The 20,813-nt window shown below is 55.1% G+C and overlaps 2 protein-coding genes across 4 annotated transcripts in view; both read left to right on the top strand.

Moving 5' to 3' along the window:
• Positions 1 to 4,560, top strand: part of PRDM16 (PR/SET domain 16) — a 308,495-nt gene extending 303,935 nt beyond the window's left edge. For 2 of the 3 annotated variants that reach the window (XM_033079706.1, XM_033079709.1), the window contains one exon: positions 163 to 4,560. In XM_033079706.1, the coding sequence (XP_032935597.1) occupies positions 163 to 297 (135 nt within the window). In that variant the 3' untranslated portion in view covers positions 298 to 4,560. The remainder of the gene's footprint in view (positions 1 to 162) is intronic. The other variant, XM_033079708.2, reaches the window with a different exon arrangement.
• Positions 4,561 to 7,481: 2,921 nt separating this feature from the next.
• On the top strand, positions 7,482 to 19,359 carry ARHGEF16 (Rho guanine nucleotide exchange factor 16). The gene is made up of 15 exons (XM_033079847.1): positions 7,482 to 7,552; positions 9,816 to 10,386; positions 10,976 to 11,027; positions 11,421 to 11,590; positions 12,548 to 12,604; positions 13,018 to 13,178; positions 13,613 to 13,765; positions 14,140 to 14,269; positions 14,992 to 15,066; positions 15,900 to 15,992; positions 16,347 to 16,501; positions 16,797 to 16,976; positions 17,337 to 17,410; positions 17,756 to 17,857; positions 18,565 to 19,359. The coding sequence occupies exons 2-15, from the start codon at positions 9,841 to 9,843 to the stop codon at positions 18,702 to 18,704; spliced, it is 2,088 nt and encodes a 695-aa protein (XP_032935738.1). The 5' UTR covers positions 7,482 to 7,552; positions 9,816 to 9,840; the 3' UTR covers positions 18,705 to 19,359.
• The last annotated feature ends 1,454 nt before the right edge of the window (positions 19,360 to 20,813 follow it).

Below are 20,813 nucleotides of genomic sequence, written 5' to 3'. Positions count from 1 at the left end.
TCCCTATAAACCATAATCTGGTATTTTGAGCGTGGGTGTGAGTTCAGCCCAGCACAGAGGATGCTGTGGCCCAGGTGGGCAGGGTCAGGGGGTGCTGTGTTTTACACAGTGCTCCTCCAGGCTGTGTTCTCACTCCTGTCCTCGCCCCCCTCTCTCCCCCAGGCTTATGCAATGATGCTGTCCCTGTCTGAGAACGCTCCCCTCCACACGTCCTCCCAGAACTCTCTGGGGGCTTGGCTGGACATGGCAGGAGCAGCTTCAGAGTCGGGGACCTTTAACCCCATCAACCACCTCTGAGAGGTCCACAAGGCACTGGCCGGAGCCCAGGCGAGGCGTGGGGGTGCTGCAGCCATCCCAGCAAAATCCCAGCCAGCACAAGATGGATGAGAGGGCCTCAGGGAGTCGTCTGGACTTTGGGCTGAGAAGGAAACCTGTCGCATCCGACCTACACGTCCTGCATTTTTTATCTCTCCAGAGTTTTCCTTTCTAATTTATCAGAATGAACCTCTCCCAAACTGGATAACCCTGAAGCAGCCCCAGGATTTCACAGCCTGTAGGAATAGCATGAGCAAGACACGAATTGCAACAGTGCAATCAAAGATTGGCCCCTCCAGCCTTCCCAACCAGTGTCACTGAGCCAGCACAGCCTGAGCAGGAGTGACAGCTCAGAACCACAGCAGCATTTCCTTCCCATCCAGCTGAAAGGGGAAGCACCAAGGGAAGAGAGCCAGGTGTGACCTGTCCCTGGTGCAATTCTGACACAGCCACTGGAGCTATGCCAGGGAAAGACAAATCCAACCCATTTAACTGACCCTCCAGAAGAATTCGGAATTCTGCACTCCCACAGAAACACCATCCTGACTTTGTTTCCAGCAAAACACTGGCACAGTGCAAAGCTGCTCCAAGGTGAGGCCACATGCAGCTCCCAGCTGAGACCTCTCCCGCCTGGAACAGTGCTGAGGTTGGGGTGACAGATGTGTCACAGGATGGCCAGCTGTGCCCTGGGTGAGGCTGGCAGAGCTCCCTGTCCTTCCTGGTACTGTGAGCTGGGAGTGTCTGGGACAGAGCCAGGCTGGTGCAGCTCCTGGAAATGCTTGGATTTCCCCAAGCAGAGAGGTCATGGGGTAAAGCTTTGCCTGGTTGTGCATAAGGAAATGTGTGCTGGGCAAGCCTCGCCTCAGCAGGGAGCTCAGACATATCTGTGTGTGTCACCTGCCTGTGTGTCACCTCCCTGTGTGTGTGTCACCTCCCAGGGTTTCAGGGTGACATGGTGCTGGTGGTATCTGTGGCACACATCTCTGATTCACACCGTTGTTTTGGCCTGGTTTTCCCTCTGCACTGCCTGCTGCTGCTTGGCCTGTGATTTTAGTACAAAGATGAACATTTCCATGCTCCAGCAGCCTGAGGGATGCAGGGCACAGAGATAAGAATCCAGTTGTCTCTCTGACTCTAAAATTTCTCACACAGATTTTATGAGTGGTTTCCAACCACTTCCAAACCTCATCTTCCCTAATGATACACAGCACCCTCCACAAATCCTGTGGCCTCTGTGCTGCTCTCCACTGCAATTCCCATCTGCTGTTGGAGCAGGGAATTTGGAGATGACATTCCTTCATGGAATGGTTAGGAAAGCCATGGAAAAGGGCACATGGAGGGTTCTAAGCCAGTCCAATGTGGATAACCACATTCCAGCAGGCCAAAACAATGGAACCAGCTCCCTGAGCAGAGCAGAGTCAGAGCCGGGTGTGACACCTTGGCAATTCAGCTTTACAAGTGAGGCTGATTTTGGGGAGCCTCAGTGTGCCCCCACAGGAAAGCAACCAGGGGTATAGATGGAACAAGAGGTAAATTAGCAGCACCAGTGTGTTTCCCAATAAAATTCACCCTCCCCTTTTTGTTTTTCCACAACATCCTGTGAAAGTGCCCAAGGCTCTGAGAGCACCAGGTGGTGTAACTGAGCTGCTTCATGTATTTGCACAAAGCTCCTGGGCAGGTAGAGCCCAAGAGCCGACCCTGCCAGAGGAGAGGGACAGTCCTGTCCCCTCTTGTCCCCTCCTGTCCCCTCCTGTCCCTCCTGTCCCCTCCCATCCCCACTCCAGAGGCTGCAGCACAGCCCTGCCCAAGGCGTTTGGCCTTTAAATTATTATCACAGGGGCCAACTGAAAATAATAAAAGAATTGTTTCTTTTCCTGATGGAATTTATTTTAATCTGTATATAACTTGTAATTTTGGGCTAATTCCTCTCTTATTTTATTTCTTCCTTAACAGTATTTTTTTTTACATTAGATATCATTCTTGTGAAGAAATCATGTTAATATAATACGTAGTGAAGGACCAAAATCGTGTTGCTGAGGTTGGGTGTTGGATAAGCAGGGAGCAGGAAGATTCTGTCCATGTGCCAAATGACCCCAGTCAGTGCTGCCAGTGGTGCTGCCCACTCTGCAGACAATCATCCCTCAGCTCCCCTTTGCCTTGAAGCTCCTGGGGCCCTTGGAGGAAGGTTCCAGTGATTGGGAGCAGCACAGGAGGAGGAGGAGGAGATGCTGTGCCTCGATGGGTGTCCTCCAGGAGAACATGGAAACAGCCTTAAACGTGGGGATAGATCCATCCTGTCCCACTGCAGCTGCTCAGAGCACACCACATGTCTGGGCATCTCTGTGGCACTGCCTGCTGTGCTGGAACAGATCTGTGGGCAGCAGTGAGCGTTTGTGTGCTCTGACCATGGTCTGTTCACCCTTGAAGAAAGCTCAGGGCAGGTCAGCATCGCACCCCACAGCGCAGGGAGGTGACAGAGCAGCCAAGGGAGTGGCAGTGAGCTGGACATCAAAATGTGGGCCAATACTGAGCAATACTAAGGAATGCAAGTGTTATTGAGGGGACTTATTTGGGGTGTCCCCACCCCCCTCTCAGCCATGCTGTCAGTTGTGTCATTTCTCCAAAAGCAGCTGGTCAGCTCCTTGCTCCAGCTGAGCTCTCCCTGTCACTGTCCCCCTCTCCAGGCTCATCCTGGCTGCCCATGGATCTCCTGAGGGCCCCTGGCCAAGGATAGGAAGGTATTATCCAGTCAGGGATTGAGGACATTAAAAATATAGGGCTTAAAATCATGAAATGATTTTTTTTTCATATTTCCTAATTCAGTTTTCTCCCCATTTTCTCTAGTTTGTGTTGTAGGATCTCCCCACTCCTCTAATTTAGCACTGATTACAAGTTTCAGTTTTTCCCATTAAGATAAAGAAACAGGAAGCCTCACTGAACCTCTGTCAATCTCTACCTTTCATTGGATTGCACTTGGAATGTGCTGCAGCTCACAGCAGGTGTGGAGGTTCTGTTTTTGCTGCTTTAGCAGAGAATCTCATCTTTTTAAGAGGTCTGTGTCCAGGACATTCTTCTACCAGAGCACTGCTTGCTTCCCAGTGCTGGGGAAGCTCTGGGAGCTGTGGTGAGAGGTGGAGCTGTGGTGTCCAAGCCCATGGACACGCTGGGATCCAGGTGATGGTGGCAGGGATGAGAAGTGGCTGTGGTGTGTCTGATAGCCAGGGCACTGCTCCAGGTGTGGTTTGAACCCAGAGCTTTGTGTAGGATCTATTTATTTAAAGTATTTTCACAGCCACAACAGCACAGAGGAGAGAAGGAGAAGCCCTGGGGATTTTTGGAGTGGTCAGGTGGGGCTGGGAGCTGTGCAGGGCTGTGCTCTGTGAAGGGCCCTCGCTTTGGCCAGAGCTGGACCTTCCTGAGCTGGTCAGGGAGGAGGATGTGGGTCTCATTTCTGTGCATTCCCTGCCTCCCACCAGCTCAGAGCTGGTGGCTGGTCCTGGTGTGATCGCTGCAGCTGGGAGCTCTCCAATGGGATGAGGTTGTCCCACAGGATGTGCTGAGATGCCAAGTCCTGCAGGACGTGTTGAGGCACCCAGTTCCCTGCTGTGCTGCTGGAGATGTGCCCTTTGGTGCCTTTCCAAGGTGTGCCAGGCCCTGCCTCGCTGGGCACCGCGGGGACATCGATGCACAGGAGCCCAAACCCCAACGGGGCTGAACAAACCCCAGCCAGGCGTGCTGGGCTGATTCCAGGACTAACACCCTGCTGGGGTGCTGTCCTCCTGGGGACAGCGCAGAGGAGGCTTTGCCCTCTCCCCACTCAGCACTTAGACACTCAGTGGCCGCTCCTGGAGCAGCTCCTGGCTGCCGTGGGGCGGATGGAACCTTTGGAAAGCACTTGCACAACGAGGTGAAGGCGTTGGAAGCATCAAAGCACTGGATCGTGAGCCCCCCATGCCCGGCCAGGTCGATCTGCTGACTTCCCACTGGGATTTTCCGTGCTGTACTGTGTGTGTGTGTGTGTGGCAGGGGCGGGGGGCAGCGCTGGGGACCCTGCCCGCGGTGGCAGCGCTGTCCCCAAGGGCTGGAGTGGCATCGCTCGGGTCAGTGCTGGCATCACAAGGGCAAAACCCTCTGCTCCTCGCCGGTGGTCAGTAGTGTTCTCACAAAGCCATGAAACTTCTCCGTAGTGTTGAGTGAAACTGTGACTAAAAAAAAGTTCTTGAATGATTCCGAGGTTCTTTTTTTTTTTTTTTTTTCCTCTTTCTTCTGTCGTTAATTCTTATTACCACTTTGGAAGAAGAAATTTAAAAAAAAAAAAAAAAAATTAAAAAAATTTAAAAAAAAAAAGAACGAAAAAGAAAAAAAGGCAGCTTTGATTTTCCAAATGTGCAATTCACATGTGAACAAAGTAATTCTGAAAGTAATTCTCAGTGTATTTTACATTCTCGTTGCTCTCTTCAAAGCAAGAGATGTTTTGCCCTGATGTCATTTCCAGCCTGCAGAAGATGTAATTTAAAACATATATATATTGTGCTTGCAAGAATCATAAATCTGTGCATCCTATGTCATTCCTTTTCCCATTGTTACAATACAGATATGATTTAGGTTGGATTTTTTTTTTCCTTTAGACCTGTATAGTGTTTTTTTAAAATCAATTGTAAATGTCTGGTTTTCATATAATGTTTAAAAAACATTGAGAAAGAGGATGGTGCTTGTTCCATATCATTCTTGATTGTATATTGCTTCTGTTATGTTTATAAGTAAACTGTGCATGACTTGTGTTTAGCAGTCATTATTGTGTCCGTTTGTGAAATTTTTATTAAAAAGAAAAAAATTCCGTAGATGCACTTATTGTATATGTGATTAGATTTTGCGTCCGAGGCTCGAAGCCTCGAACTGCCAAGGAAGAAAGAAAAAGTGTTGGCAGTTATTAATTAATATGGAATCGCTTTGTTGGGAGCATAATGAAATAAAAGATATGAAGTGTAGAAAATAATTAAAAAAAAAAAAAGGCAATTTTACAAATTTCATTTTGATGCTTGTGATAAAAGACAAATGTACTTGTGTAGAGAAATTCCTTTAAAATAATGAATAGAAAAAGCTGATTTTGAGGTTAATGCTGTAGAATAGGAATGTATACCAAATGTAATCTTTCCAATGCTACAATGAATTTATACATGAGATTGATATGCAATAAACCTGTGTGCTTTTATAAGCAGTGGTCCTGAGAGCTTCTTTTCATGGAATAGCCATGGAGAACGTCCCCAACAATGGGACATTGGGTGTGTCACTGCCTGGCTTTGCTGCTCTGCAGTACCTGTGGGGTCTGATGTTGTGTGTGTGTGGTTTGTAATAATCAAAAGAGCTTCAAAAAATTAAATTATGGCCACCCCACCTGCTGCTGAGGTCAGAATCATGGAATCACAGGATGGTAAAGGTTGGAAAAGCTCTCCAAGACCATCCAGTCCAGCCTGTGGCCAATCCCCACCCTGCCACCCAGAACAGAGCCCTGAGTGCCACATCCAGGCCTTCCTTGGGCACCTCCAAGGGGTGGGGACTCCAAACCTCCCTGGGCAGCCCTTTCCAATGCCTTTTCCATTAAAAAATTCTTCCTCATATCCAAGCTGAACCTCCCCTGGCACAACCTGAGGCTGTTTGCTCTCATCCTGTCCCTTGTCCTCCTGTCAGGGAGTTGAGCAGAGCCAGGTCCCCCCTGAGCCTCCTTTTCTTTTCAGGTTGAGCCCCCCCAGCTCCCTCAGCTGCTCCTCACAGGATTCCTCCAGCCCCTTCCCCAGCTCTGTGCCCTTCTCTGGAAATGTTTCAGCCCCTCAATATCTCTCTTGTGAGGGGTTCAGAGCTTGACAGAGCTCTCCAAACCTCCCCTGTGCAAAGCAGGTGCATCACATCCCACTGAAGGGATGGGATGTTTGCACAGGGAGCAGTGAGAGCGTTCCAGGGTGGGAGAAAATGTTGGGATGGGGCATCGGTGAGCTGGTGGAAAATGTCAAGCCTATTTCCTTTCACAACCAGAGCGCAGAGCGAGTGAACTGCCCAGTGATAGCGGTCAGATGGTTCAGCTCCAGGGGACCCTGGGAGCAGAAATTACTTGAAAGCAGGGTCTTTGAGCTAAAAACCCCATTACACAACTGATGAATGGCCTCGCTTCAAAAAGTCATTCATGGTGATCAAATGATGGTGTCCCACATTCGGGATAATGGCCCTTCCCCGAGATCGGGAGGGTTTCAGCCGGAGCTGAACCCTGGAGTAGGAGCCCTCCTCTCGCTGGAGCCTTTCTCCTTATTAGCCCCGGAGGGAAAGGATAAAAAATCCATGGGATAAGAAAGCTGTGATAATGGGGCGATTGTCAGGCAGGCCCCGGAGTGGAGAGAACAGAGGCATTTAAAAGAATATTGCTGACAAGTGGACTTTGTCATGCACAAAGTGCTTGAGATTCACCATAAACAAGTGAGAAAAAGGCTCCATTTGGGGGGTGGGGAGGAGCAGGACAGGGGGGCAACAGAGAAGGTCAGGGAAAAGTCTGTTCCCAGTAAAGACACAGAGCACTGTTGAGCCTTGCTGGGCAGCTGGCAGCAGCCTGACCCTCAGATCCTCTTTCCCAGTAGCTGCAGCGTCCAAAAGCAGCCGAAAATGATGTTTTGTGCATCCGGAGGGATCGCCCGAGGTTACCTTTGACCACTGAAGGCGCAACTAAAGCGAGCATCAGACACGCCTGTAGTAAGGGACAGTCCCTGGGCTGCTGAAATACCGAGTGTGTGCCGGCCAAACCCCGAGGACAGCCGGGCACTCTCATTTGTCACCCCTTAACGTGACAGGAGAACGACACCGAATAATCCCCCTGCCTCCAGTGACCTGGCACAGGCGGCTTTAGGGGATGGGAAATGCCGATTCCAGGGGCCGGCAGCGACACCGTGTGCAAACACCCGATTAACACTCATCAGAAAGCGGCAAAACACTGTTCCTAGAGACGCTCAATTAATTTCCCCCCCTGGGAAGCCGGGACGCCGCGGGGAGCAGAGCGGGATGTGCGGGACACCGGCTGCGGGTTCCCAGCGGCACCTCCAGCCCGGCACGGCCCCGGGGCCGGACCGGCACCTCCCCTGGTCCCGCCCCGGTCTCTCCTAGCCCTGCTCGGTCCCTCCCAGCCCCGCTCGGTCCCTCCCAGCCCCGCTCGGTCCCTCCCATCCCGTCCCCGCCGCGCTGGCTCCGAGGGGCGCCGGTAGGTGCGGGCGCGGTGGGATCGGGGCGGGGGCGCTGCGGAGGGACCGGGGACCCTGGGGAGGGACCGGCACCGGCATCGGGACCGGGACTGGCACCGGGACCGGGCTCCCGGGCAGCCGTGCGGGCGGTGACCCCGGGGAGCGGCTGCGAGCGCCTTCCGGGGAGGGCACCGGCTGTGCCGTCCCTTCCGAGGGACTCGTCCCCCTGCGGATCTGTCCCCGAGGGTCTCAGCGCCCAGCGATGCCCGGGGGATTTGGGTCCATGGCGGAGGGGTTTGGGTGCTCCCCAGGGCTGTATCCCGCCGTGCTCCCAGCCCATTTACTGCCCTACCCCCGGCACGCACGGCTGGAAGTACCGAGTTACCGAGTACCGAGTTACGGTGCCCGTGTGCCACCGAGGGCAGTGACCGGGATCGGTGTCCTGTGTGGCTCCAGCACCCAGAGCTGTGGATGCTGCAGCTCCCAGACCCTCTGGATTCTGGCCTGATTATTTTTACCAGGGCTTAGGATAAGCTTCATCCTCAGCCAGGATGGGGTTAAGAGCAGAATGTGGCGCTTTGCTCGTCCCGGGGACATTTGGCAGACACAGAGCATGTGTCCTGCATCCGAGGACAGTGGAATGAGCAGCATCTCTGTCAAACGAGCTGTTGTTGATGGGTCTGTGCTGTCCTCCTGCCAGTCATTCATGCAGGGAAAGCACGGTCAGCCTTGGTTTGTTTCCTGGTCTTTGAAAGGGAACAGCTTGGAGATGGCACTGGCACAATGGGATCCCAGTGCAGGACAGCTAAACTTCTCCCGGAGTCATGTAACAGGCAGAGGCCATAAAACGCTCTGTCTGTTCTGTAGGGGCAGGTTCCGTGGGTGCATGGCTCTGTGGGTGGCACTGGAGGGGATGAGTGACCTTAACCCTGGTGAGGAGCCCCAGGGACTGGGGCAGGTGTTTTCATGGGCGGCATGGAGCCGCCCTTCGGCGCGGTTTGGGACAGGTTCGAGCTTGGAGAAGCACAGGGTTCATGGCCAGGCACCACTGGGGATTCCACAGCCTGGGGGAGGTGGATTCAGGAGGGTGCAGAGTGGCTGTGGTGGCTGGCAGCACCCCAGAGGGGAATGAGGGGACACGGAGGTGTGGCAGCAGCGGGGCTGGGGGAGGCTCCAAGGCCTGCCCGGCTCAGGTCTGAACCTGCCCGGTGTCTGCAGAACAGCCTGGCTGTTCCCAGTGCCCATGGCATGGCCTGGCTGCTCCTGGTGTCTGCAGAACAGCCTGGCTGTTCCCAGTGCCCATGGCATGGCCTGGCTGTTCTCAGTGCCCATGGCATGGCCTGGCTGCTCCTGGTGTCTGCAGAACAGCCTGGCTGTTCTCAGTGCCCATGGCATGGCCTGGCTGTTCCCAGTGCCCATGGCATGGCCTGGCTGTTCCCAGTGCCCATGGCATGGCCTGGCTGTTCTCAGTGCCCATGGCGTGGCCTGGCTGTTCCCAGTGCCCATGGCATGGCCTGGCTGTTCCTGGTGGCTATGGCATGGCCTGGCTGTTTGCAGTGCCCATGGCATGGCCTGGCTGTTCTCGGTGCCCATGGCATGGCCTGGCTGCTCTCAGTGCCCATGGCATGGCCTGGCTGCTCTCGGTGCCCATGGCATGGCCTGGCTGCTCTCGGTGCCCATGGCATGGCCTGGCTGTTCCCAGTGCCCATGGCATGGCCTGGCTGTTTGCAGTGCCCATGGCATGGCCTGGCTGTTCCCAGTGCCCATGGCATGGCCTGGCTGTTCTCAGTGCCCATGGCATGGCCTGGCTGTTCCCAGTGCCCATGGCATGGCCTGGCTGCTCCCGGTGCCCATGGCATGGCCTGGCTGTTCTCAGTGCCCATGGCATGGCCTGGCTGTTCTCGGTGCCCATGGCATGGCCTGGCTGCTCCCGGTGCCCATGGCATGGCCTGGCTGTTCTCGGTGCCCATGGCATGGCCTGGCTGCTCCCGGTGCCCATGGCATGGCCTGGCTGTTCTCGGTGCCCATGGCATGGCCTGGCTGCCCTGGTGTCTGACCACGTCCTGGTGTCCCCAGCCTGGCCCTGGCCCCAGGATGGCCCTGCAAGGAACATGGGTGATGACAACATCCCAGGTTTGTCCATACAGGCCCTCTGGGAAGGCAGAGGCCGAGTCCTGCGCTGTCCCAAGGTTCCTGTGGCTCAGCTGAATTCCTGCTGCCTTACTGGCGCCTGTCTGCCTGTCAGTTCAGCCACCTCTCTGTCTGTCTGTCGGTTCTCCTCAGCTTGCTGCTCCCCTGGGCCACCACCATGTCTCGGAGCCCCTCTGGTAGCTCGGTGGATGACAAGACCTTGCTCCTGGAGTACCGATGCCACCCAGCGCGGCCGGAGCCCTCCAGCCCCACCTGTGTCCCTGGGAAGCGCAGCTCCAGCACAGCTCCCAGTGCCACCCCGCTGTCACCACTGGCCTCCCCCACCTCGGCCGAGCCCCGCCGCATCATCCTCAGCACGGAGAGCCCAGCCGCGCTGAAGGTGGGCACGCAGCAGCTCATCCCCAAAAGCTTGGCCGTCTCCTCCAAGCCCAAGAACAGCCCCTCCCGGCCCCAGAGCTTCGGGGTGAGCCGGGAGCCCCTGAGCCCCGAGCCGAAGGGGGTGGCCGTCCCCATGCTGGCCCTGGAGGCGGAGGATGAGGATGATGGCGGAGGGGCCCTCAAGCGCAACCTGCGGAACATGTCGTACCGCGCGGCCATGAAGGGGCTGGGCGCCGAGCTGGAGCCAGCCAAGGCCGCGCCCTCGCTGAAGCCCGTGTCTGAGGATGGCAGCGCCCTCCCCAGCCGCAGCCCTGGCAGGAACAAGGTGGGTTTAGCAGCTGCTGTCACCCCTGGCAGGGTGGCATGAGGTGCTGCTTTCCTGCTGGTGACAGAGGAGCTGCAGTGCCCGCAGCTCTGGTCAGTTCTGGAGCTGCTTTGCTGAGCCTGGTGTCGTGGCTGGTGCCTTGGGAAGCTCCGTGTCACCAGCAGATGCTACAGGTCCCTGGAGAGCCTGGGAACAGCTGACATGGCTGTCGTGGGGAGTGGAGCTGGACTTGGCAGGAGCCTGTGGGATGTTTGCAGGGTGGGGCTGGCCGGGAGAGCGGCTCCAGTCGTACACAAACATGGGTGAAGCACGTCCAGGGAAAGGGAGACTCCAGAGCAGGCAAAGTCCAGGTGCAAGAGAGATTTGACAGCAGCAGTGCAGGTACAGAATGGTTCTGAGCATGACCCTGCTTATGGGAGGTGAAAGCTGAGTCACCTGGGTAAGGCAAACAGAGCTCAGACAAAAACCAGGCTGAAAAAGCAGGGTGGTGTGGGCTGACTGGCACAGGTAACTCTCCCTTTTCCTGGAAGAGTTTTCCCAAGGCCTCAGAAGTGTGGTAACCACTGCAGTCTCTCCTTTGCCCTTGCAGAGAACCCTCGGGCGGAAGCGGGTGCAGAAGCGTGGTGGCTCATTCAAGGACCGTGAGTGCTCCTGGCCCCAGTCCCTTCTGCCTCAGCCCAGCAAATCCCTGCAAGGCCCTTCCCAACCGTGCTGCTCCCATGCCCTGGAGCCATGGCTTTTGTCTCTGTTTCCCCGAAGCAACAGGAGCATTGCTGCCCTGCTTTCTCACTCCTGGGGCTGGTAACAGCTCCAGTTGCTGCCATGCTCACAGATGGGTGGTTCCCAAGGAAAATGGGGGCAGCAGCCGCTGGGCAATCAGTGCAGTGCAAAGTCCAACCTCATCAGGCAGTTTCTGGCCCGGGCTCACTGGAGCTTGTGGCTCATGGCCAACAGGGCAAGGCAGCCGTGGTTGGGAAGGGAAGCCGTGGGCTGGGAGAGGCTGCTGTGTTGACCTCGTGTCTTCTCCTCCACAGAGCCTCGGCTGTATCAGGAGATCCGTGAGAGAGGTCTGAACTCTGTGAGCCATGAGTCAGACGAGGACTTGCTGGAGGATTCCTTGCCAGAGGAGCCATCCCCTCTGGGTGCTGCTATCGTGGTGCAGAGCTACCGCCCGGCCCAAATGACCTGGAGCCAGCTCCCAGAGGTAGGGCCAGCAGCCCAGAGGGTCTGGGAGTCATAATTCCACATCATTAGTCCTTGTGCTGGAATGTTCTGGGCTGTCCAGTCCTGCCTGGGACATGCAGGTGGTGCTGCTGTGGTTGGGCTTCACCCACAGCTGAGGGGAAGGCAGGTGGGCTTTTCCTTGCTGGGCTTTTCCTGTGCATTGTGGGAAGAGCAATCTTCATCCAGGGAGTGGCAGCAGCCAGCTGGGGGGCTGGGTGTTGCTGTGGGGGTGATGCAGGAGTGAGTGATGATGGGCAGGGGTGGCAGTGAGCAATGGTGTGTGATGGTGTGTGAAGGTGTGTAATGGTTTGTGTTGGGTTCTGATGGTGTGTGAAGGTGTGTGATGGTGTGTAATGGTTTGTGATGGTGTGTGATGGTGTGTGATGGTTTGTAGTGGTTTATATGGTTCATGATGGTGTGTGATGGGGTGTGATGGTTTGTGATAGGTTCTGATGGTGTGTTAAAATGTGTAATGGTTTGTGATGGGTTGTGATGGTGTGTGGTGTTTTGTAATGGTTTGGATGGTTTATGATAGTGTGAGAAGGTGTGTGATGGTTTGTGATGGTGTGTGAAGGTGTGTGATGGTGTGTGATGGTGCGTGATGGTGTGTTACATTGTGTAATGGTTTTTGATGGTGTGTGATGGTGTGTGGTGGTTTGTAATGGTTTGTGATGGGGTGTGATGGTGTGTGAAGGTGTGTGATGGTGTGTTACATTGTATGATGGTTTGTGATGGTGTGTGATGGTGTGTGGTGGTTTGTAATGGTTTGTGATGGGGTGTGATGGTGTGTGAAGGTGTGTGATGGTGTGTGGTGGTTTGTAATGGTTTGTGATGGGGTGTGATGGTGTGTAGTGGTGGGATGTGCCATGGGGCAGCTGACACAGCCCCAGACCACACTCAAGGGCATGCAAGGACCATTGTTCCTGCTCATCCACAGGTTCTGGAATCAGGCATCCTGCAGAGGATCTCCCCTGAGGAGCGCAAGCGGCAGGAGGTGAGGGAGGCCCGGCAGCACAGCAGAGGCACCAAAGGCTGTGGGACACACCTGGCTCTGTCAGGGTCAGCTCCAGGTGGAGCTGGGCTCAGCTCAGCTCATGGGGCTGCTGCTTCCAGCTGCTGCAGGACTGGGCAGTGCTGGGAGGGCTCCCCTGCACAAATCAGTGAGGAAACAGGCAGCTTCCATGGGAAGGGAAAACATCTTCATGCTATGGCTTTTTAACAGCTGAGTGTCCTAAAGCGCACTGGGATTATTGGTATTGGCCAGGCCATGCATGAGGTGACAGAACAAACATAAAGCAAAGTAATTTCCAGTGGCTTTGTGCCAAAAGAGCGTAAATAAGATTTAACAATTAATTCCCAGCTTTGTCCAGTCAGTTTATACTGTTGCATCTTCCCTGCTTTCTCCAGGCAATGTTTGAGATCATCACTTCTGAGTACTCCTATATGCACAGCCTGAGCATCCTGGTGGGCCACTTCATGAGGTCAGAGGAGCTGAAGGAGACCATGACTCAGACAGAGCACCACCACCTCTTCTCCAACATTGGGGACATCCTGACAGTCAGCACGAGGCAAGTGGGGCCTGGGAGGGGACCCTGGGCTTTTTATTTGTTGTACCAAACCAACCATCCCTTGGATTGTTGAAGGTACTCTCTGGGAGGTGAAATGCCTTGGGAGCTGGTGCTGGGTGAGCTGTGTCCATGTGGGAAAGCAGCAGGAAGGAGGATGCAGCAGCCCTGGGAATGGCTGTGGGGGTGTTGAGGGCTTGTGGCTTCCCAATGGGGCAGAAACTAAAACTCTTGGAGGGCTGGGGTGGAGGAGGGATCCTGTGCAGGAATGGAGGAAGCCTGTGCCTCTGGGGAAGGCGTGGGTGTCTCAGCTGCTGGAGCTGCCCTGCCAGAAGGGATCCAGGCCCCATCTCCTCTGGGAAAAGCCACAGTGGGAACATTCCATTTGTCTGGCCCTGGTGAGTCATGTGGTGAGGTTGTTTAAATTCCCTCCTCAGCTTCTTTGAAGACTTGGAGAAGCGACACCAGGAGCACCTCCTGATCCCTGACATCAGTGACATCGTGGAGGAACACGCCTCCAAACACTTCAACCCCTACATCAGCTACTGCTCCAATGAAGTCTATCAGCAGAGGACACTGGATAAGCTGCTGTGAGTACAGGCCTTGGGCTGGCCAAGGAGTTTCCTCTGAGGAGCTCTGGGCTCCAGGGATTGCAGAGGTCGATGACACACAGGGACATGGATGGGCCTTGTTCATCTCCAGGCCAAGTCTAAGTCTGCTATTGGTGCATCTGTGGCTTTAGCCACCTTTTGGTGGTCTCACCATCTCTCTCTGGGTGCTTTTCCACCCCCTGCTGTGGGATCAGTCCAATTTCTGCCCAGCTGGGCACTCCAAGCCTGGCAGAGTGACAGTGAGCACCCCAGGCAGTGCCATCAGTGCTCTGCATTTCCTGGGTGTGGAGAGCTGCTGGGAAATCCTGACAACTGAAGAACTGAGTTAATGGAGCTTTCTTGTCCTGTTCCAGAACCACAAACCCCTTATTTAAAGAGACCCTGAAACAAATTGAAAGGAAACCAGAGTGTGGAGGCCTGCCAATGATCTCATTTCTCATTCTGCCCATGCAGAGGGTAACACGGCTTCCTCTGCTCTTAGATGTAAGTAGTGACACAGTGGCATTGCTTGGCACCTCTGAAGAGGTGACTCTGCTATTCCCTTTGTTTGCTGACCCCAGGACAGCCTCTGCTTTGACTTCCAGCCCTCTGGAGCTGGGCCCTGGATGCAGAGCCTGGATGCTCCTGTATTCAGGAGAAGCATTTGGATAATTCTCAGGCACATATTGGGATTCTTGGGGTGTCCTGTGCAGGACCAGGAGTTGATCCTAATGGGTCCCTTCTAATCAACATATTCTGTGATTCTGTGATTTATATCCAGGGCAGTCTGCTTCTCCTGGGGAGTGTCAGGTGTGCAGCTTAAAACTCTGTGAATAACTTCATGTCTTGGTGCCACTGATCTGAGCGACCTGAGCTTCTTCTGTGCCATATCTGGGTCCCAGGGTGGGGTGGCACAGTGTCCTGATTGATGGGTGGTCAGGCAGCCCAGGATTGGAAATCAGGTCTTGCAAGAAATCTGCTCTAAATGGCCAAGCTGCTGGATGTGGAATTTCCAATAGCTGCTCCCAGTCTGTGGTGGGTTGCAGGGGTGAGGACCAGGCACACATCAGACATCAAATCCCCAGATTCACAGCTCCCAGCACTGTTAAACCTTCCTTTGACCACTGGGAACAGCTCAATCCACATGTGGCATCCTGAAATCCCGGAGCTGATGCTCCCTTCTCTGTGGTGCAATGTCACTAAAGCTTCTTATCTTGGAATTCCAGACCGTCCAGCAAAAAACAAACCCTCACAGTGCAGCGTACGGAGCTGCCACCCGCGCTGTGAAGGCCATCAGCAAGGTGAGGCCCAGCTGCCAGCCCTCCACCCCTCCTCCTGCCAGCTCAGCCCTCTGGAGACTGATCCAACACTGCCATTCCAGCCTCTCATTTCCCTCCCAGCATCAGTTCACTTGAGGCTCCTCTGCTGCAAACAGCTGCTGGATGAACACTTCTTTTTCCTTCTCACCTTTGTCACCTGATCTTGGTTTGTTCCTTTTTCTTGTCCCCTTTTCTTCTTTGTTCTTTGGCCCATCTTTGTCCTTCCTGAGAACTCTCACCATGGTTTCTGGGGATTTGGGCACAGGGCAGTGAGTGAAGCAGAGAGGGAAGTGTGGAGTGCAGGAGTCATGAGCACTGTCCCTGCTCCTGGATCTCACCTCTGTGTGTTTTACCATCCACTGGTCACTCACACAGGCCAAAGGGCCACAGAGACTGAGGCCACCACCATTCCAGTGGGGACTCTTTCATCACCCTGAAGAGCAGCTCTTGGCAGCACATTCCTGCTGCTCCCAGTCTGTCCTGCTCTCTCATCCAGGGAAATCCTCCTCTCTGTGTGATTGTCCATCCTCCTGCCTTGAGCTCTTCTCAGATGATTAATTCTTCCTCTTCCTGCTCCTCAGTTTTGGTGCAGGTTCACTTGAGTCCTTCTCCAGGCAGAGCCCATGTGCCATCTCTCTCCAGGAGAGCATCCCACTGCCTTTTCCCAAACCTGGTGTGAGGCCTGTGCCAGGATTTGTCTGTCTGTCCTGCTCAGGGCAGCAGGACAGTCCCTAATGCTGGGGTTGCTGTGGGAGATGGATGGGCTCAGTGTCCAACCCTTCTCCACTTCCCTTGGGATGTTTTTCTCTTCCCAGCTGGTCAAGAGCTGCAATGAGGGAGCTCGGGCTATGGAGAGGACGGAGCAGATGTACACCTTGCAGAAACAGCTGGAATTTGGGAAGAAGAAGGTGAGGTCTTGTGGAAGTGGTGGTGAGAGATCTCCTGGGGCCTTTTTAGGGAGGTCAGACCTGTGCTGGGAATCCTTCTGGGAAGCCTGGACTGGGCTGTTGGATGCAGGCAGTTTTTAAAGGGTGTAGTAAAGCCATGACAGTGTCACCCACTGTTGGGGTCCAGGGGCTGCATCTCTGGGTGTGCTGGAGCAGGGTGCACAGCCGCCCCTGGAAACTCCTTTTTAAAAAACTTAAACACATGTTGTGTGTCCATCCTGACCCCAGGGCCACTGCAGGCCCACTCCTTTCCTTGATTTTGCCTGCTGCTGGTGGGGAGGGCAGTGACCCAGCCTTTCCCTGGCGCTGTTGCAGCCCTTCCCGCTGGTGTCGGTGTCGCGGTGGCTGCTGAAGCGCGGGGAGCTGCACCTGCTGCTCTCGGAGGAGGCCGGGCTCTTCCGCCGCGGCGCCGGCCGCCTCTGCCATCTCTTCCTCTTCAACGACGTCCTCATCATCACCAAGAAGAAGAGGTGAGGCTGTGGGGAGGGACCTGACTTTCCCTGGAGAACAGCTAAGGGATTAAACCTCAATTTCCTGAGCAGCGCGTACCAAAGAAATCAGTGAGGTTTCCCTGGTTTTGCCTTTTTGAGGTGTTCCTTGTCCCACTGGTGGCTTTGTCTCGGTGGGTGGGTGGCCAGCAAGTCCCCAGAGCCATGTCCCACCCTGACTGCTCTGGCAATGCCTGCTGAGCCTCCTGTGCCGGGCTGGGAGCTGGGAAGTGGTGCAGAGCCCACAGCTGAGGCACTGATCCCGTCTGTGCTGCAGCGAGGAGAGTTACACGGTCATGAACTACGCCACGCTGGACCAGGTCACCGTGGAGAAGGTGGAGAGCTCAGATCCACCCTCCCCTCCTCCTGTCAAGGCTGGTGGGCACCTGCTGCGAGTGGTGCTGGAGAAGGACAGCGAGGGCCGGCGGGAAGAGGTGCTGCTGTCAGCAGAGACGCTGTGAGTGCCACGCTGGGGTTGTGCTCTGCCTCGTGGGATGGGCTGGTGCCCTGGGAATCCTCTGAGGCTTCTGCAAATCTCCCTTTGCCCCCCACACTCCTCCTCCCAGCAATGGGGATGTGCACAGGCTTCTCCCAGGCTCTGTTCTTTCCTCTCTTACATTTCCCATGTAATTCCCACACCAGCTTCCCCTGTCCAAGTGAAGCAAAGCAGCTGGGCCACTTGGGAAGTGTCCTTACATTGAATAGTCTGATCAAATGCTTGTCCAGTGTGACTCCCCTGGACAGCAGGGGAATGTCCCAGCTGCTGCTGGCCACAGGGGTGCTGTCCTGAGGCTTTCTTTGTGCTTCCCTCTGGCAGGAGTGACCGGGCCCGGTGGATGGCGGCGCTGATGCACAGGGAGAAGGAAAAGCCTGACACCACTCCCAAAGGAGGTACCCTGTGCCAGAGGGCAGAATGCTCTGCTCCATTCCCTGTTGCACTACAGGCCCAGGTTTCTACCTGGTTTTCCTCCACTCCTACTAATGGAGAGGAAAACCCTTAAGCCTTGCTCCTTAGGACTTGCCTCCCGTGAAGTTATCAGTCACAATTAACCTTAAATACATTTCCTGGGAGGCACAGGAATTCCAGGAATGCATTCAGCTGTTAGAGGAGGTTCCACAAGCTTGGAGGGATAAGGGGCAGGGACAGGAGGGAATGGAGCATGCTGTGCTGTGGAGCACTGGGTGGGCAGCTGGGGGCTGTGCCTCTCACTGTCCCTGCTGTCCCCTGTCCTGCAGAGCTGAGCCAGGTGGAGGTGACCCGTGCCTACCTGGCCAAGGAGGCGGATGAGCTGTCCCTGCAGCAGGCAGACGTGGTGCTGGTGCTGGGGGGAGAGGATGGTGAGTGCCTGGGTTGGGGCAGGCTCTGACCTCAGCACAGCTGGGGCAGGGGGAACCTTCAATGATCCCCAGAGACTGGGATTTTAGCAATTGCAGAAGCTTCCAGGAAGTCCTGGCTGCTGGTGAGACACGTGGCACTGGCTGGTGCTGTGTCCCAGCAGGTGACAGTGGGTCCTGGGGGGGAACTGAGGGAGGTGGCACTGCCATGGGCAGCTGTTGTGTTCCTGTGCAGGCTGTGGTTGGCACCAGCAGCCTCAGAAGTGAGAGAAAACATCCCCCAGAGCAGGCAGTAAATCAGAAACCTCCTTCCCTGCCATCCCTGGACTACCCAGCACCTCTGAGGGCAGTGGTGTATCCCCAAGGATCCATGACCATTCCTGGCCCTGTCACTGCTCTGTTCTCTCCCGGGCTGGTGCTGGGGGGATCAGGGCTGGTTCCCCAAGGATCCATGGCCATTCCTGGCTCTGTCACTGCTCTGTTCTCTCCCATGCTGGTGTGGGGAGGGCAGGACTGGTTCCCCCAGGATCCATGGCCATTCCTGGCTCTCTCACTGCTCTGTTCTCTCCTGGGCTGGTTCCCCCAGGATCCATGGCCCTTCCTGGCTCTCTCACTGCTCTGTTCTCTCCCGGGCTGGTGTGGGGAGGGCAGGGCTGGTTCCCCAAGCATCCATGGCCATCCTGGCTCTCTCACTGCTCTGTTCTCTCCAGGCTGGTGCTGGGGGGAGCGGCTGCGGGACGGGGAGCGGGGCTGGTTCCCCCAGGCCTGTGCCCGGCCCATCACGAGCCGCGTGGCCGCCGAGGGCAACGTGCGGCGCATGGAGCGGCTGCGCATCGAGACCGACGTGTAGGGACAGCCAGAGGGACCCCTCTGCCTCAGGGACCTGCAGACTGAGCCCACGGAGAGGAGGCAGCAGCAGAGCCTTTCTTCTTGAGCTGTCTGGGATGGCAGATCTCATGGGCCAGGACGGCTCAGTGTGGCACTGTGACACAGCAGCTCCCTCTGTGAGAGCTGGGCACGCCTGGCAGCGCTGGCACCGCTGACCCGGAACAGGCTCCGGGAGCAGCCGAGGGCTTGGCTCGGTTGGAAAGGCTGGAGCTGTTCTGGGCTCTGAGGTGCCTGTGCCACCATCTCCGTCCCTGCTGGCAGCTGGGCCAGCACACCTGGTGTGGGGAGAGCTCACCCCAGTCAGGGATTGTCAGGAGCTGAAATCATGTGCTGGGCTTGTTCCTCAACCCAGGTTTAGCTCCTGTTTCTCTTTTTTCTGTCTCTCCCTCCCACAATAATTCCTAAGCCCTTTGGGCAGAGCCATGCCTTGCACAGGTGAGGTGATGCCAGACCCCTTTTGGTCACTTGATAAAATACTCAATGCCAGAGTTGTTCCCTTGGAGTCAGCTGTGGCACCAGGAATGGGATGTGCTCCTGGCAGAGGGGGAAGCAGGGGCAGGATGAGGAGCAGTGCTGCAGCTCCCACCTGCATTCCCTCCTCCCACATGGGGAGGGGGCTCTGCCCAGGGCTCAGCCCCTCACACCCCGTGCAGGGGACATGGCAGCTACAATTTTGGGGTGAGCCAGCCCCATGCACTGCCAGCTTCACATTTACAGGGGCAGCATCGATGTAAGGTCTGTTCTGATCAAACTGTTCAACTGTAAATTAAGGCAACAATAAACCCTTGGATACAATGAACTGTGTGTTCTCTGTTAGTGATGAGTGTCGAGCATGACAGCTCCAAGGAGCCAGGTTGTCCCAGCTATGAGCCCTAAAAAGAAGCTTCATTCTGCTGGTGGCATTGCTGTGGCCTCTACATGTTCTCACACAACATCTGCATGTCCTGAAACACCCTCCAGAGCCCAGCCTGCTGTCACCTGGAGCAGCTGTCAGGAGTATTTGACTGAGAGACACAAGATAGGTAGAAACTCAGCCAGACTTTCTGTTTATTTCTTTTAACTGTGGAGAAAGCAACATTTTTCATCAGCACTAAATAAAAAATACAAGAAGGGAGACAGTACAACAAAAGAGGAAACAAACTTTATTAAGAAATATGAACAGGAAAAGAACTTTATATAAAAATACAGGTACAGGGCTGCTGCAGTCCCGTGCCCAGACATGTGGTGTGCTCTGAGCTGCTGCCAGGAGTCCCAGAGCTGCAGTGGGACAGGATGGATCTATCCCCACGTTTAAGGCTGTTTCCATGTTCTCCTGGAGGACACCCATCGAGGCACAGCATCTTCCCTGGCCTCCTCCTCCTCCTGTGCTGCTCCCCATCACTGGAACCTTCCTCCAAGGGCCCAGGAGCTTCAAGGCAAAGGGGAGCTGAGGGATGATTGTCTGCAGAGTGGGCAGCACCACTGGCAGCACTGACTGGGGTCATTTGGCACATGGACAGAATCTTCCTGCTCCCTGCTTATCCAACACCCAACCTCAGCAACACGATTTTGGTCCTTCACTACATATTATATTAACATGATTTCTTCACAAGAATGATATCTAATGTAAAAAAAAATACTGTTAAGGAAGAAATAAAATAAGAGAGGAATTAGCCCAAAATTTCAAGTTATATACAGATTAAAATAAATCCCATCAGGAAAAGAAACAATTCTTTTATTATTTTCAGTTGGCCATTGTGGGAATAATTTAAAGGCCAAGCACCTTGGGCAGGGCTGTGCTGCAGCCTCTGGAGTGGGGATGGGATGGGATGGGATGGGATGGGATGGGATGGGATGGGATGGGATGGGATGGGATGGGATGGGATGGGATGGGATGGGATGGGATGGGATGGGATGGGATGGGATGGGATGGGATGGGATGGGATGGGATGGGATGGGATGGGATGGGATGGGATGGGATGGGATGGATGGGACAGGGCTGTCCCTTTTCTCTGCAGAGCTGGGGTTCCTCTGGCAGTGGTTTCACCTGCCCAGGAGCTTTGTGCAAACAAAGGGGGCCCTGGGCCCCGGC

Source organism: Catharus ustulatus, chromosome 24 (assembly GCF_009819885.2).
Source record: "Catharus ustulatus isolate bCatUst1 chromosome 24, bCatUst1.pri.v2, whole genome shotgun sequence".
NCBI lineage: Eukaryota > Metazoa > Chordata > Aves > Passeriformes > Turdidae > Catharus > Catharus ustulatus.
Note: the sequence above shows the minus strand (reverse complement) of the source record. Positions and strands in the feature narration are given on the sequence as shown.

Bases quoted from the DNA above. Each gene is read 5' to 3' on its own strand.
- ARHGEF16 (XM_033079847.1), top strand. From the start codon at position 9,841: ATGTCTCGGAGCCCCTCTGGTAGCTCGGTGGATGACAAGACCTTGCTC. The intron at 11,591-12,547 runs GTAGGGCCAGCA...GCTCATCCACAG, and splicing joins CCTGGAGCCAGCTCCCAGAG to GTTCTGGAATCAGGCATCCT. The intron at 13,766-14,139 runs GTGAGTACAGGC...GTCCTGTTCCAG, and splicing joins AGGACACTGGATAAGCTGCT to AACCACAAACCCCTTATTTA.